We start from the raw sequence: 15,753 nt of genomic DNA on the forward strand, positions 1-15,753 counted from the left end.
TGTGAGGTCAAACAGTATCTTTCATATAGACACTCCTCCAGGGAGACATCCAAACAGGCTCTAATCACCTTCTCCTTACACAACAGCCTCTGAATACACTGGGCCTCAACCTCCACCACTTCATTCACTAAAGGACACGCCATGTTTCTACTTCCTGCTACACGCTCAGCCTCAGGCTGACATGAAGCAAACCTGTGACTCAGCAGGTTAGCTTCACAGAGTATGTTGCCATAGTAACTGACTCAGAGTTTCATCTCAGGCTGAACAAACTCAGAGTTTCATCTCAGGCTGAACAAACTCAGAGTTTCGCTGATCTTTCTGAAAAAGGACCCGGATCTTTGGATCTGCAGAGAGGGTGCCTTTATTTTGAAATTAATGACCGGAAGCTTTACATTAGCGGAAGAAGAAACGGGGTGTAACTTCCTGGAAACAAAGAGGTTTATCAATAGTCTATGATATCAGTCCGTGTTTGTTATCGATTATCAGTTGCTCAGTTAAGCTCTNCTCAGAGTTTCATCTCAGGCTGAACAAACTCAGAGTTTCGCTGATCTTTCTGAAAAAGGACCCGGATCTTTGGATCTGCAGAGAGGGTGCCTTTATTTTGAAATTAATGACCGGAAGCTTTACATTAGCGGAAGAAGAAACGGGGTGTAACTTCCTGGAAACAAAGAGGTTTATCAATAGTCTATGATATCAGTCCGTGTTTGTTATCGATTATCAGTTGCTCAGTTAAGCTCTCTGAGCCTCCCGGTGTCTGTCAGCGCGGTGATCCACGGGAACAAACCGGAGATCAAACCTCTAACATCCGCTGCCGCTGTTAGCTTTAGCTGCTGTTAGCCTAGCCGAGATCATCCGAACGGAGTTAACTCGGTTGGTCCCGGATCGGACCGGACCGGGTGAGCAGCGGTTCTACCATGGGAGCCCACCGCAGTGAGGGAGGCCGGGACTGGCTGGAACAGGACGGACCGGAGCAGCCGGAACAGAGCCCGGTAAGAACAGCAGCTAACAGTGGCTAACGAGTTAGCTTAGCTAGCTTCTAGTCTGCCTTCATTCTATCAGAGCGCGTCCTGAACAGTGTGTTGTGTTGTAACTGACGTCACTGCTGTTGACACATAAACAAAAACAACAGTTGTTTGTTTTTCAGTAAAATAAACAGAACCTTTAATGAAACACTTCGCCTCAGTTTAGATGAAACACTGTGATGTCATTGGTTAGACACGCTGTGACGTCATTGGTTAGACACGCTGTGACATCATTGGTCAGACACATGGCTGCGGTCGAAAAGTCCCTACTATCGTCTTTTCCTAACCATTTTCCCTTGAGCTCGAAGGAAAACGTCACGCGGTCAAGGGAACATGTGAAGGAGAACTCCTAAGGTGCTAAGAGAATCCGACTGCACTTACACTGGGCCACGTAATGATGCACGGTGGATGTTGAGCGGCGTTCATAAGGTCGGAGGTTCCGAGGTCCCAACCATTAACTCGTGGGGAAAAGTGCTTTGAACACGTGGTCGGAGCGGAATTTTTCACTCGGAACGTCCTGCTGAAGTGTAGCAACCCGAGGACCCCGAGTTGATGTGGCATGACTTTACAGCAATGGCGGCCCCCTTTGCTACCAGCGAGTCAAATTATTTTTCTTAGGTAAAAAAATGCATCTCAAAGACATCTTTAAGCAAATTCTCCACTGCTCCATGTAATTTGAATATTCCGTGTATAATTATACGTAGAATTAGTAACATTGCCAACACCATACGTTAGCAAAACGTCTTTGACCTCCTCATTTAGCCAAAAAGGCTAACAACATCAGCCCAGCTCCATTGGGCTACAGCAGAGATAGCCTTGTACAGCTGTATTTGTTTACGTCCAAGGTCCAATGTGAGGCGATGAACGCACTTTTTCTGGAAGTAGGGGTTTTTCCGGGCTTTTCACGCCAGGTCCTCGGAAACCTCCGAGCCCTCTGAACGCAGCTTTCTTGATGTGGGTCTGCTGTGGTGAAACTACAATGTTCTGAAGATGGACTACAAAAAGAATATAAACATGGACAACACGTTGAGAGATATTGTTTAATTATTAAGGAGCGAAGTGAATTAAAAAAGGAATATAGGCTACCAGCCACAAACTGAAACGAAATGGTCACATTGAAAATGCTTGCTCACACTCACCCATCTGAATCCCAAGTAGTGAAATGAATTAATGATGTTACTGGGGCGTCGGTAGCGTAGTGGATAGTGCCGGCGCCTCATGTACAGAGGCATCACCTCGCTGCAGCGGCTGCGGGTTCGAATCCGGCTCGCGGCTCCTTGCTGCATGTCAGTCCCCACTCTCTCTCTGTCTCCCCATTTCACTCTCTGTCCTGTCAATAAAGGCAAAAAGCCCATAAAAATAATCTTTAATTAATGATATTACTAAAGGCGGGCAATACAACAACATTCAAATGAATAAATGACTGAAGCAAACTGAGCATATGTTACGGGTGCTAGGGATGTCCCGATCACATTTTTTTTGCATCCGATCCTTTATTTTGAAACCGAGTCCGATCCAATATTTTGCAAAGCATTAAGAAAGAAAAAAAGAATGCATCCAAGTTGTCCCATAAGGTCTGTTTATCTTGGCTGTGATCTTTTTGGCTTCATTGTGGTCCTAGGGAAATTTCTCTCTCCTTTTCAAAGCCTCCGCCAATGTTGGTTGGTTCTGTGGCTTTTTACTTGCTGCCTCGAACTCGGCATGCTGTGATGAATGTTTCCTTTCCAGATGGCGTATCAAATTGGTTGTGTTGAAATGAGCTCTGTCTTTTCCCCCTCACGAAACGCTAGACTTGCACATTTTACAAGTGGCTGTTGTGCTGCCTTCACCTTCCAGTGTATAAAAGTTCCATATTGCTGACGTTTTGCTAGCATTTCTAGCTGCCCATCATGAATGATTTTTTGACTAAGTTTGTTCTTGCTCGAGGGACCCTGTATCTACGGCCTGAAGGAAGGAGTTGAAATGAGTTGTGGACCGGATGTGAAGGGTCGTGTATGATGATGGTGGCTTTCAGTCTGACTGCCTGAATGTGGAGGTCTGAGAGAGAGAACTGTGTGATGCCTGTTGCTTTACTTGCATGTTTGATGACCCGTGACACTTTGGATTTGTCCTTTACAGAAAGACGTGTACCAGGATGAGATGTTTTAAGTGAGAACTGATTCAATGAGTGATCTGTAGACAAAATTAAAACTCCTCAGTGTCCTCAGCAAAAAGAGCCGTTGTTGTGCCTTTTTGTAGATTTGTTCAGAATGAACAGAGAAGGACCATGTTCTGTCCACCTCAATGCCCAAGTACCTAAAGGCCTCCACCTGCTCCACCTCCTGCCCTTTGATCATCAGTGGCTGCAGTAGTGTGTGTGGGCGGAGTCACCAGGTGTCACTCTCCTGCAGCAGCACAGCTCCTTAGTCGTAGAGATGTTAAGCTCTAAGACGCTCTCCTTAGTAACAGTGACAATTGAAGCTACCTGCTGGTGATAAGCTGTTAGAGTCCGTCAGGTGAGCTACCAAGGCCATGTCATCCGTGTATTTGAAAAGTGTCATATTGTCCATGTTGCAGGTTATTTTGTTTGTGTAGATGGAAAACAGGATGGGAGATAAGACACATCCTTGTGGGACCCCTGTGTTTATGACAGTGTTGGTGGATCTTTTTCCATTGACCATTAAATGTTGTGATCTGTCCTGTAAAAAGTCATTCAATCATTCATTTAACCTGTGTTAGGTTGACCTGTAGTTCAGTGAGGCGGTCTGATAAGGCGTTTATGTTGACTGTGTTAAAAGCTGAGGAGAAGTCCATAAACAAAATCCTGGAACATGAGTGAGAGTGGTCCATGTTTTTAGTAACAGTGTCCAAAAGTGTCAGGCAGGTGTCTTCCACCCCTCGCTTTGCTTTATATACAAACTGGAGTGGGTCCAGTTTGTCTGAAACTGAGGAGGTCAGAAGGTCACATATCACCCGTTCCATGCACTTGCATAGAACAGATGTCAGTGCCACTGGTCTATAATCTTTGGGGACCGTAGCTTTTGTGCTCTTAGGTATTGGAATGATGGTGGATTCTTTCTGTGTATGAGGAACAGAACCAGAGTCCAAAAGCAGCTGGAAGAGCTGGGCCATGACATCCCCGAGTTGAGTGGCACATTCCCTCAGAATTCAACCGTTTAGGTTGTCTGGGCCTGATGATTTCCTTGGGTTCACTCTGGACAGAAAGTCGACCACTTTATTTTTCTCAACTGTGACTGATGTGTGGGGGGCTTGGAGTGCTGGGGGTCTCATCTCTCAACGGGTGCCGAGTGTTATCGAACCTGCTGTAGATGAGGTGGGATTTCAGGGCATTTGATATGGGCAGGTTTCTGCTCTCTGCCCATCATGGCATTGAGCCCTTGCCAGGCCTCCCTGACATTCCCTGTTGTAAATTTCCCCTCCACTTTGTTCTTGTAGTGGATTTTTGCTCCCCCGATTTCTGTCTGAACTCTTTCTCTAACTCATTTACTCGTTGCCTGTCACCATTCAAAAATGCCAGTTTCTTTTTATTTAGGCATGTTTTCAGGTCTTTTGTAACCCAGGGTTTGTTGCTGGGGTACAGTCTAACCTGCTTAGATGGAATGACATAATCAACACAAAAAGTCAGATAGGAGGAGATTGAGTCATTTAACAAGTTCAGATCAGAGTTGTTGTTTTTGAAAAACACATCCCAATCAGTCGATTCTATGCAGCCCCTGAGAGCTTCAATAGAGTCATTGTCCGATGTTTTAATGATTTTGTTCTGGATTTTTTCTGTTTTCAATTTCTGCCTCAGAGTTTCATCTCAAGCTGAACAAACTCACTGATCCTGCTTAGCATTATGCAGCTAACTGTTAGCATCATAGGGCTAAGTGTTACCATCATATGACTGACTCTTAGCATCATATGACTAACTGTTAGCATCATACGGGTAACTTTTAGCATCATATGACTGACTGTTAGCATCATATGACTAACTGTTAGCATCATATGACTGACTGTTAGCATCATATGACTGACTGTTAGCATCATACGGGTAACTTTTAGCATCATATGACTGACTGTTAGCATCATATGACTAACTGTTAGCATCATATGACTGACTCTGAGCATCATATGACTAACTGTTAGCATCATATGACTGACTGTTAGCATCATATGACTGACTGTTAGCATCATACGGGTAACTGTTAGCATCATATGACTAACTGTTAGCATCATATGACTGACTGTTAGCATCATACGGGTAACTGTTAGCATCATACGGCTAACTGTTAGCATCATACGGCTAACTGTTGGCATGAAGACATTTTGACAGTTTCAGATATTAAATGTTCCTTATGTTGATTCATTGATCAGTTGATAAGTACTCTGTGTGTGTGTGTGTGTGTGTGTGTGTGTGTGTGTGTGTGTAGAAGCCCTGGAACCTGATGATCAAACACAGACAGATTCACAGACGAGGACGGCGCTCACACATGACTGTCAGGTCAGTGCTACTTCAAATATATTAACATACACAAACATAAATATACGAACATATAAATATAATAATAAAATTAATGATGATGAGCACAGTGGTGTGGTGGTTAGCACTGTTGCCTCACAGCAAGATGGTTCCTGGTTCGATCCCAGGAGGAAGCCCTTCTGTATGGAGTTTGCATGTTCTCCCTGTGCCAGCGTGGGTTTCCTCTGGGTACTCCGATATGTTCTCCCCGTGTCAGCGTGGGGTTCCTCCGGGTGCTCCGACATGTTCTCCCTGTGTCAGCGTGGGTTTCCTCCAGGTGCTCCGACATGTTCTCCTCGTGTCAGCGTGGGTTACCTCCGGGTACTCCGACATGTTTTCCTTGTGTCAGCGTGGGTTTCCTCCGGGTGTTCCGACATGTTCTCCTCGTGTCAGCGTGGGTTACCTCCGGGTACTCCAACATGTTCTCCCTGTGTCAGTGTGGGTTTCCTCCAGGTGCTCTGACATGTTTTCCCTGTGTCAGCGTGGGTTTCTTCCAGGTGCTCCGATATATTCTCCCCGTGTCAGCGTGGGGTTCCTCCAGGTGCTCCGACATGTTCTCCCTGTGTCAGCGTGGGTTTCTTCCAGGTGCTCCGACATGTTCTCCCCGTGTCAGCGTGGGTTACCTCCAGGTGCTCTGACATGTTCTCCCCGTGTCAGCGTGGGGTTTCCTCCAAGTGCTCCGACATGTTCTCCTCGTGTCAGCGTGGGTTTCCTCCAGGTGCTCCGACATGTTCTCCCTGTGTCAGCGTCTCCGGGAGCTCCGACATGTTCTCACAACACAAACATATAAATATATAAATATATGAACACACAGACATATAAATACATAAATATATGAACACACAAACATATAAATATATAAATATATGAACACACAAACATATAAATATATGAACACGCAGACATATAAATATATAAAAATATGAACACACAAACATATACACATATAAATATATGAACACACAGACATATAAATATATAAATATACGAACACACAAACATATAAACATAAATAAATGAACACACAAACATATAAACATATAAATATATGAACACATAAACATATAAATACATGAACACACAAACATATAAACATATACATATATAAATTTATGAACACATAAACATATAAATATATGAACACACACATAAATATATGAACACACAAACATATAAACATATACATATTAAATATATGAACACATACACATATAACTATTTGAACACATAAATATATATGAACACATACACATATAAAGATATAAATATATAAATATATGAACACACAAACATATAAACATATACATATATAAATATATGAACACATAAATATATGAGCACATACACATATAAAACAAACATATAAATATATGAACACACAAACATAAACATAAATATATAAATATATGAACACATATAGATATATGAACACATACACATATAAACATATAAATATATGAACACACAAACATATAAATATATGAACACATATAAATATATGAACACATATAGATATATGAACACATACACATATAAACATATAAATATATGAACACATATAGATATATGAACACATACACATATAAACATATAAATATATGAACACATAAACACATAAACATATAAATATATGAACACATAAACATATAAAGATGAACAGGACTCCAGTCGCAGCCCCTGAGTGTAGCTTTAAATCATCCTGAAACATCATGTCTCTACAGTTTTGTCCATGTGACCTGCATCAGATGCAGAGATGAGTGTCAATGACATCACAGTGACCTCATCACTCACTACCAGACTTCCCTCCTCTCACACACACACACACACACACACACACACACACACGGACACAGCGGTGGACTCACAACACTCGTTTGACAACATGGAAAAGAAAAAAAAACGTCTACAGATCTGCAGGTCATACACGAGCCAGTCGTTAAAAAAAAACCCAACAACCTCACACTGACTCCAAAAATGATCACAACAGTCTGAAGTCCTGATTTAAACTGTCTCCATCAGTTACTGCACTCTGAGAGATTTACACATGACTGATTGATTTATTGATCGCCCTCAGTGAAATTGACCCACCAAAATAAACAGTGAGTGATCAGACAGCAGCAGGTCTGACGAACAAACTGGTTTCACTGGGTCTTACATTGTGTGTGTGTGTCTGTGTGTGTGTGTGTGTGTGTGTAGTTACACTGATCCTCAGGTGTCCATGGACCTGTTGAGGGCGGTGCTTCAGCCCAGCTTCAACGATGACATCATGGCTGTGTTCAGGAAGTACCATAAGGTGAGGGATGGATGGTTTGTGAGCAGGTGTGGATACCTGCCTACTTCAGAGCAGCTTGTTTAAAGTTCTCAGTAGTTCATCATCATCATCATCATCATCATCATCATAATCATCATGAGCCCAGGTGTGTTTGAGACGGACACATTAAAAACCGATGAGGCTGTAACTCCTTCAGGTCTGTCTGTTCCTGCCGGTCCTTCACCCGTCATCTCCATTCTAAACACTGGGTAATCACGGTAACAGCGGTGGTTACAGTCTCTATTGTAGTGAAACAAATATAAAGAATGCACATCCTCCGAATCAACTTATTCCAATCGGTGCTGACATCAAAGGGAAAACTTAAGAAATCAGGATTTGTCGCACACGATGTATTGCTGCCCCAATTAATAATAATAAAAGTGTATTAATTGAATCTGTGAAAAACATGGTAAAATACATCTGTGATTGATTGAGAAATAATATTATTCCTATGTGTATTTTGTAGGTCTCCAGATAGCCTCACCCTTATTGGAGGACATGCTATAAAAAGAGGGACTGCCCTTTACTCTGTAAGCCTGATGAAGCCTCCTACATGAGGCGAAACGTTGCTTATTTGTTTGGTGTGGGAATAAAGCACGGGAGCAGCAATACATCGTGTGCGACAAATCCTGATTTCTACAGTCTCTTTTGTACCCACCAACATTAGTTCTGAGTCCACCTCCAGCATACGCACCGCAGGCATGTCAAGAGCCCGACCTCAGAGTTACAGGAAGTGCGATTGTCACGCAGCCATGTCTGGTTATCTCTATTTAACATTTGTTATCTCTACGTAACAAAGTTAGTTATTTCTACACAAAATTTGTTATCTCTACGTAAATTTCTTATCTTTACCTAACAGTTTGTTATCTCTACGCAACATTTGTTATCTCTACATGTTTGTAATCTCTAAGTAACATTTGTTATCTCTACGTAACGTTTATTTCTACGTTAACATTTGATATCTCTACCTGATGTTTGTTATCTCTACGTAACAAAGTTTGTTATATCAATGTAGCAAACATTATGTAATTTTTGTTATCTCTACCTAACAGTTTGTCATCTTTACGCAACGTTTGTTATCTCTACATGTTTGTAATCTCTACGTTTGTCATCTCTACATAACGTTTGATATCTATACGTAACAGAGTTTATCTCTATGTAACAAAGTTTATCTCTGTAACTTTTGTTATCAACAAAACAAAGTTTATCTCTACGTAACGTTTGTTAACTCTACATAACGTTTGTTATCTCTACGTAATGTCTGTTATCCCTACATAACGTTTGTTATCTCTATGCAACATTTTTTATCTCTGTAACAAAGTTCATTATCTCTACATTACGTTTGTTATCTCTATGCAACATTTTTTATCTCTGTAACCAGGTTTGTTATCTCTATGTAACGCTTGTCATCTAACAAAGTTTGTTATCTCTATGTAACAAAGTTCTTTGTCTCTATGTAACGTTTATCTCAAGATAAGAAAATAATTTGTGATATCTGTTAAGGCACGGCTGTTCTTGGCATAAGTGGAAATAAATGTTTGTACGTCTTTTTAAACCCTATCCAATACAAACAGTGTTGGCTGGTTGCTATGATTACCAGGTGGAGGAGGCAGATGTGTCAGTAAAGTTCTCATGCTGTTGTTTTTGTCGCAGTTCTTTGAAAAGGCAGCAGAGAACGTGAAGGAAAATGTTGGAGACGACGTTCAGACTGACCAGCTGATCAGAGAGGCCTGCAGGAACGTTCTAGAACATGTGAGCTCACTCCCTGTTGTCTGACCTGTGACCCAGCTGGTCATACGCCCACCTGTACTGACCTGTGTCTTTGTGATGTTGTGCTTCACTTCCTGTTTTACACACTAAATGTTCAGACACAGACAGCAAATGATGTCAATGATGATGTCACTGTGACATCACACCAGTTGTTCTACAGGGTTGTGACCTCATGATCTTTGACCTCAGCCATCTGTGTCTCTGTGCGGTTACTATGGTCTCCTCTGATGTCATCACCAGGCCAAGCAGCTGTTTCCAGAGGGGGAGGTGAAGAGGGCGGGGTCAGAGGTCGCCATCAAGGTAGGATGTGACCAATGAGATCATCTAGAGCCTGCTGTGAGCTGTTCCAGTTCTGATGTGGTTCTCTGTGTCCTGTCAGAGGTCCAGAACTGCTGATGAAGACTACATTCAGAGAGGAAGCCCCCTCCCAAAGAAGGTACCCTTACCTCTCAGGTGTTTGTTTGGCAGTCAGATGACCAGGTTCAGGTGACGTCACTTTACCAGACGTTAAGGACCACAGTATCAGTCAGACCAGTAACCTCTGTGTGCTTCTAACTTTTGATCGACAGGTGTGTCAGGTGACAGACAGGTGTTCCAGGTGACCGACAGGTATGTCAGGTGACCGACAGGTGTGTCAGGTGACAGACAGGTGTGTCAGGTGACAGACAGATGTGTCAGATGTGTCAGGTGAGAGACAGGTGTGTCAGGTGACAGACAGGTGTGACAGGTGACAGACAGGTGGGTCAGGTGTGTCAGGTGACAGACAGGTGTGTCAGATGTGTCAGGTGAGAGACAGGTGTGTCAGGTGACAGACAGGTGTGACAGGTGACAGACAGGTGGGTCAGGTGTGTCAGATGACAGACAGGTGTGTCAGATGTGTCAGGTGACAGACAGGTGTGACAGTTGACAGACAGGTGTGTCAGGTGCAGAGTCCTGCACTGCGTCGGGTACCTGCAAAAACAGCTGATTTGCGGGTGTTGAAGTGTTTCCCTGATGGATTACTTCTCTCCTCGATGGATTCTAAAAACATGTGACGGCTCGTAACTGCTGAACGTCGCTCTGGACAGAAAGTAAGTCTATTATTACACATGTAAAGTTCCTTTACATAGATTAAAAGTTTAAAAGCATTAAACGTAACAAACGAGTGCTTTTACACTCGTATGGGAGAAGAACACAGAGGGTTGATGATGGAGCTGAAGTCAGGTTTTTATTGTGAGAGCTGCTTCATTCAGGTCGTTGTTTACTTACTGGCACCTTAACTGTGGCGATATGCTGTTCAATATTCAGCCAATATGACCCAAAATGATTACTTTAAATCCGGGTAACGGGTCGGGCTGCGGGTCGTGTTTCAACGGGTCTGACCGGGTTGCGGTACTAATTGGCCTGATGTGCGGGTTTGCGGTTCGGGTGCGGGTTTGTACGTCGCCGGGTCGGGTCGGGGCGGATCTTGAAAACTGGACCCGTGCAGGACTCTGGTCAGGTGACACACAGGTGTCTCAGGTGACACACAGGTGTCTCAGGTGACACACAGATGTCTCAGTTGACAGACAGTTGTGTCAGGTGACAGACAGGTGTGTCAGGTGACAGACAGGTGTGTCAGGTGACACACAGGTGTCTCAGGTGACACACAGGTGTCTCAGGTGACACAGATGTCTCAGTTGACAGACAGGTGTGTCAGGTGACAGACAGGTGTGTCAGGTGACAGACAGGTGACAGCATGGATGGGATCTTTAACTGTGATCATCATGTGTCCACAGAGACGAACTCGTCCAGGTTTGGCAGTGGTTTCCTCTGATCGACCTCACACCTTCTCCACTCAGTGAGTATCTGACATCATCCTTATCACCATCAGTATCCAGGTAGATTAGAATACCTGACCCACCTGTGACCTTCCTGTCCTCAGAGTGAAGCTCAAGTCTGATCCCATCAAGAGAGAAGGACCAAAGGTGAGTCTCACACACACACACACACACACACACACACACACACACACACACACACACAGGTAACACAGACGGACTCACCCAAATGTTACAGCAGCTGATTTTCATCATCTGACTCATCATCAAGACACCACCAGAGATAGTCATTCATTCATTCATTCATTCATTCATCAGTCCAGTAATGACCTACTGAATAATGTGTGTGTGTGTGTTTCAGTGGGATCCATCCAGACTGAACGAAGGTAGCACGTTTGTTCTCGGCTCCAGAGCCAACAAGTGAGTCAGCAACATGTAAACATCATGTAAACATTGTGTAAACATCATGTAAACATCTTGTAAACATGGTGTAAACATCATGTAAACATCTTGTAAACATTGTGTAAACATCTTGTAAACATGGTGTAAACATCATGTAAACATCTTGTAAACATCTTGTAAACATCATGTTAACCTGGGGGGTATTCCATCAAGCAGGCTAAAGGCAAATCCAGGCTTAAATGGCCAGGTCTGGCTAATGTGAGCCAGAGTTCTGTTCCATCAAAGTGGCTAAGATTAGCCTCACATCGGTAACCATGGAAACCATGGTTCTGGCTAAGCCTGATACATCGAGCTAAACTCCTGTTTCCATTCCATCAACCTGAGCCACAACTCCGTTCCATCAAGGTGGTTAACCTGAATCCCAGCCTAGTAACCATGGTAACTTATGCTGCCGGGCAATCCTAGTGTGTAGCAGGATTAAGGTGAGGATTAGCTCCATCTATGATCAACAGATGTTCAATAGACAAGAACAGACACCTAAAAGACAGTTCTGCCAGTGCTTTACACACTCACAACTGTCATGATAAATTAATATGTAGATCATAAAATATATGACATAATTAATAAAAAAATTAACTATTAAAAAACAAATTAAAATGTAATAAAAATAAGATAATTAAAAAAACTAAACACTTATAAAAGTAAAGCCAAAATCAATTTAATAAAAACAAAACGAAAATGAAACTGAGGCGTTCACAGGGGCGGTGTCGTACCTGCGGGTTGTTACAGTCTCCGTCAGGTGTTGTTCACAGGCGTGGTGTCGTACCTGCGGGGTGTTACAATCTCCATCAGGTGTTGTTCACAGGGGCGGTGTCGTACCTGTGGGGTGTTACAGTCTCCGTCAGGTGTTCACAGGCGTGGTGTCGTACCTGTGGGGTGTTACAGTGTCCATCAGGTGTTGTTCACAGGGGCGGTGTCGTACCCGTGGGGTGTTACAGTCTCCGTCAGGTGGCGTTCACAGGGGTGGTGTCGTACCCGTGGGGTGTTACAGTCTTCGTCAGGAGGCGTTCACAGGGGTGGTGTCGTACCCGTGGGGTGTTACAGTCTCCGTCAGCTTGCGTTCACAGGGGTGGTGTCGTACCCGTGGGGTGTTACAGTCTCCGTCAGGTGGCGTTCACAGGGGTGGTGTCGTACCCGTGGGGTGTTACAGTCTTCGTCAGGAGGCGTTCACAGGGGTGGTGTCGTACCCGTGGGGTGTTACAGTCTCCGTCAGCTTGCGTTCACAGGGGTGGTGTCGTACCCGTGGGGTGTTACAGTCTCCGTCAGGTGTTGTTCATAGGGGTGGTGTCGTACCCGTGGGGTGTTACAGTCTCCGTCAGGTGGCGTTCACAGGGGTGGTGTCGTACCCGTGGGGTGTTACAGTCTCCGTCAGGTGTTGTTCACAGGAGTGGTGTCGTACCCGTGGGGTGTTACAGTCTCCGTCAGGTGGCGTTCACAGGGGTGGTGTCGTACCCGCGGGGTGTTACAGTCACTGTCTTTTTGTGGCGGGCTGTAAACGTGTTAATTTGAACATGGAGGTCATGTTTCAGCCCTAGAGGTTACCGCTTGTGTCATGTGACCACGTTGACCTCACCAACATGGTCACATGATGTAAAGTGAGGTCACTGCGTCGCTTTTGTACGTTACTACTGTTCATGAAAAGTATCAACAGGAAGTGAGTCATCATGTGTTGTGATGTCACTGCAGGGCGCTGGGGATGGGCGGGACCAGAGGACGCATCTACATCAAACATGCTGATCTGTTCAAGGTAAACAGTGTGTGTGGGTGTGGGTGTGGGTGTGTGTGTCACCATGTTCATCATCTACACGTCAATAAAGATCAATGACTTGTGTTCAAGTTCCGACACAAAACATGTGTTTCCCTCTGAGCACTGAAGAACACACTCACCTGAGTGTGTGTGTGTGTGTGTGTGTGTGTGTGTGTGTGTGTCAGTATGCCGCAGATGCGAAGGATAAGCAGTGGCTGGCAGAGAGACACCACATGAGAGCCACCGGAGGGAAGATGGTGAGAGGACCAATCATTTAACATAAACACAACCCTGAGATTCCTACTGCACCTGAACACAGCAGAGACACTGAGCTGCCTTCACACTGCGCCTGAACACAGCAGAGACATTGAGCTACCTTCACGCCGCACCTGAACACAGCAGAGACACTGAGCTACCTTCACACTGCGCCTGAACACAGCAGAGACACTGAGCTACCTTCACACTGCGCCTGAACACAGCAGAGACACTGAGCTGCCTTCACACCACACTTGTGTTTGTGTCCAGGCCTACCTGCTGATTGAGGAGGACATCCAGGATCTGTCTCGTAGTGACGATTACAAGTGAGTCTGATGTCACTCCTCTGTCTCCATGGTAATTGAGGTTTGTCTGTTTGTGGTTACCATGGTAACAGGTGTGTGTGTGTGTGTGTGTGTGTGTGTGCGCGCGTGCGCGCAGGGACTGCCCGGATGTCAGGATGGACGAGTTGAAGCCGTTCTCGGTTCCTCTGTGGATGGTGGAGAAGATGCAGAGAGCCATGGAGGCTCAGAGAGATGCTGACCTCTGACCCCACCCCCCGCCACACCAATAGATTATTGTGAAACCTGAGCAGACGCTGTAGAAACAATTAACCAATAAGGGGAAGAGCGATTTATCATGTGATTGTTATGGTTACTGCTGTTTTTTTTTTTTTTAAATAAAAAACTCTGAACTCTGCAGGTTGTGATGTCACATGTTTTATTTACAAAAATAAAGCAAAACTCAAACAGAAAGTGGGGTCATCAGAGGGTGGAGCTTCACTCAATCCCTTCCTGTTTGTCCTTGATGGCGACTCTGAAGCGTTCCTCCAGCAGAGAGAGCTCACTAATGAGGTCAGTGATGGCATTCGTAAATGCTTCCTGTCAAGAAAAAAGACTGATGAGCTGCTGGTGAACTTGGCTCATCGCCATGGTGACACTGCAGATGTCACCTGCTCAGCTTTACACTGAAAACAAGTTCCTGTCATATGTAATAACTTCTCCCGCCTTTATTTCAAATGTCAGATTCAAACTTTATTCAGACATGATTTCATGTAGCTGGCACACAGGAAGGAAGAGAGGCATGAGTTGGTTAAAAAAAAAAAGTCACAAATGGACACATCAGGGCGACAACACGTCAGAGTGATGACACGTCTGACATGTCAGAGTGATGACACGTCAGTGACGACATGTCAGTAACATCACGTCAGCGATGACACGCCAGAGCGATGACATGTCAGTGATGACATGTCAGAGTGACATCACGTCAGAGCGATGACACGTCAGAGTGATGACACGTCAGAGCGACTTCCTGTTTACCTCTGTTCTACTTCCTGTTTACCTCCAACTTAAACAATCACTGACTCTGTGTGTGTGTGTGTGTTACCTGTGGGCTGTAGTCAGGTGTGGTCTGCACCCTGATGACGATCTTGTGTTCCAGAGGATGAGGAACTTTATAACCAGCAAACAGAACCTGAGGATCCTTCAACAGCTGACTGACACACACACACACACACACACACACACACACACACACACACACACACACACACACACACACACACACACACNCACACCTGGTCAGGATCTGAAGGTTTACCTGTTAAAACACACTGAGCACAGGAAGTTTTTCTTTTCATGTTTTTATTCATTAAAAACATTCATATAAATACAAATATTTATTTATTTATTATTAGTAGCTCAGTCCATAGGGACTTGGGTTGGGAACCGGAGGGTCGCCTGTTCGAGTCCCCGTCCGGACCAAAATATGGAGCGTGGACTGGTGGCTGGAGAGGTGCCAGTTCACCTCCTGGGCACTGCCGAGGTGCCCTTGAGCAAGGCACCGAACCCCCCAACCGCTCGGGGCGCCTCACCAAGGGCAGCCCC

General features: G+C 44.5%; 3 protein-coding genes across 7 annotated transcripts; all 3 read left to right on the top strand.

Annotated features, from left to right (window-relative positions):
* The first annotated feature begins 597 nt into the window (after positions 1 to 597).
* LOC126385981 (deoxynucleotidyltransferase terminal-interacting protein 1) lies at positions 598 to 14,566 on the top strand. The gene is made up of 13 exons (XM_050038038.1): positions 598 to 989; positions 5,435 to 5,505; positions 7,720 to 7,816; positions 9,488 to 9,586; positions 9,845 to 9,904; positions 9,984 to 10,040; positions 11,362 to 11,423; positions 11,508 to 11,550; positions 11,765 to 11,823; positions 13,552 to 13,612; positions 13,798 to 13,869; positions 14,138 to 14,193; positions 14,309 to 14,566. Exons 1-13 carry the CDS (start codon positions 915 to 917, stop codon positions 14,415 to 14,417), a joined length of 921 nt encoding a protein of 306 aa, XP_049893995.1. The 5' UTR covers positions 598 to 914; the 3' UTR covers positions 14,418 to 14,566.
* On the top strand, positions 5,517 to 6,673 carry LOC126385983 (uncharacterized). 2 transcript variants are annotated; one of them, XM_050038044.1, is made up of 3 exons: positions 5,517 to 5,800; positions 5,977 to 6,064; positions 6,109 to 6,673. In XM_050038044.1, exons 1-3 carry the CDS (start codon positions 5,668 to 5,670, stop codon positions 6,311 to 6,313), a joined length of 426 nt encoding a protein of 141 aa, XP_049894001.1. In that variant the 5' UTR covers positions 5,517 to 5,667; the 3' UTR covers positions 6,314 to 6,673. The 2 variants fall into 2 exon arrangements, 1 of the variants encoding a protein (XP_049894001.1); XR_007569458.1 differs by lacking the exons at positions 5,517 to 5,800; positions 5,977 to 6,064 and adding an exon at positions 5,828 to 5,976.
* LOC126385982 (uncharacterized) lies at positions 12,544 to 13,400 on the top strand. 4 transcript variants are annotated; one of them, XM_050038041.1, is made up of 4 exons: positions 12,544 to 12,710; positions 12,761 to 13,131; positions 13,185 to 13,237; positions 13,291 to 13,394. In XM_050038041.1, exons 1-4 carry the CDS (start codon positions 12,544 to 12,546, stop codon positions 13,372 to 13,374), a joined length of 675 nt encoding a protein of 224 aa, XP_049893998.1. In that variant the 3' UTR covers positions 13,375 to 13,394. The 4 variants fall into 4 exon arrangements, with proteins under 4 accessions (XP_049893998.1, XP_049894000.1, XP_049893997.1 ...); XM_050038043.1 differs by lacking the exon at positions 13,185 to 13,237 and having other exon boundaries at positions 13,291 to 13,400; XM_050038040.1 differs by having other exon boundaries at positions 12,761 to 13,237.
* Positions 14,567 to 15,753: the final 1,187 nt, after the last annotated feature.

Source organism: Epinephelus moara, chromosome 24, assembly GCF_006386435.1.
Source record: "Epinephelus moara isolate mb chromosome 24, YSFRI_EMoa_1.0, whole genome shotgun sequence".
Lineage (NCBI taxonomy): Eukaryota > Metazoa > Chordata > Actinopteri > Perciformes > Serranidae > Epinephelus > Epinephelus moara.

What these genes read in the sequence shown, in the direction of transcription:
- LOC126385982 (XM_050038039.1), top strand. Translation starts at nt 12,544, where the DNA reads ATGAAACTGAGGCGTTCACAGGGGCGGTGTCGTACCTGCGGGTTGTTA. An exon ending in GGTGTTACAGTCTCCGTCAG is followed by an intron (nt 12,711 to 12,760) that starts GTGTTCACAGGC and finishes AGTGTCCATCAG; the next exon opens with GTGTTGTTCACAGGGGCGGT.
- LOC126385981 (XM_050038038.1), top strand. Translation starts at nt 915, where the DNA reads ATGGGAGCCCACCGCAGTGAGGGAGGCCGGGACTGGCTGGAACAGGAC. An exon ending in GAAGCCCCCTCCCAAAGAAG is followed by an intron (nt 10,041 to 11,361) that starts GTACCCTTACCT and finishes ATGTGTCCACAG; the next exon opens with AGACGAACTCGTCCAGGTTT. An exon ending in CTCGGCTCCAGAGCCAACAA is followed by an intron (nt 11,824 to 13,551) that starts GTGAGTCAGCAA and finishes ATGTCACTGCAG; the next exon opens with GGCGCTGGGGATGGGCGGGA.
- LOC126385983 (XM_050038044.1), top strand. Translation starts at nt 5,668, where the DNA reads ATGGAGTTTGCATGTTCTCCCTGTGCCAGCGTGGGTTTCCTCTGGGTA. An exon ending in TCAGCGTGGGTTTCCTCCAG is followed by an intron (nt 5,801 to 5,976) that starts GTGCTCCGACAT and finishes GGTTTCCTCCAG; the next exon opens with GTGCTCTGACATGTTTTCCC. An exon ending in TCAGCGTGGGGTTCCTCCAG is followed by an intron (nt 6,065 to 6,108) that starts GTGCTCCGACAT and finishes GGTTTCTTCCAG; the next exon opens with GTGCTCCGACATGTTCTCCC.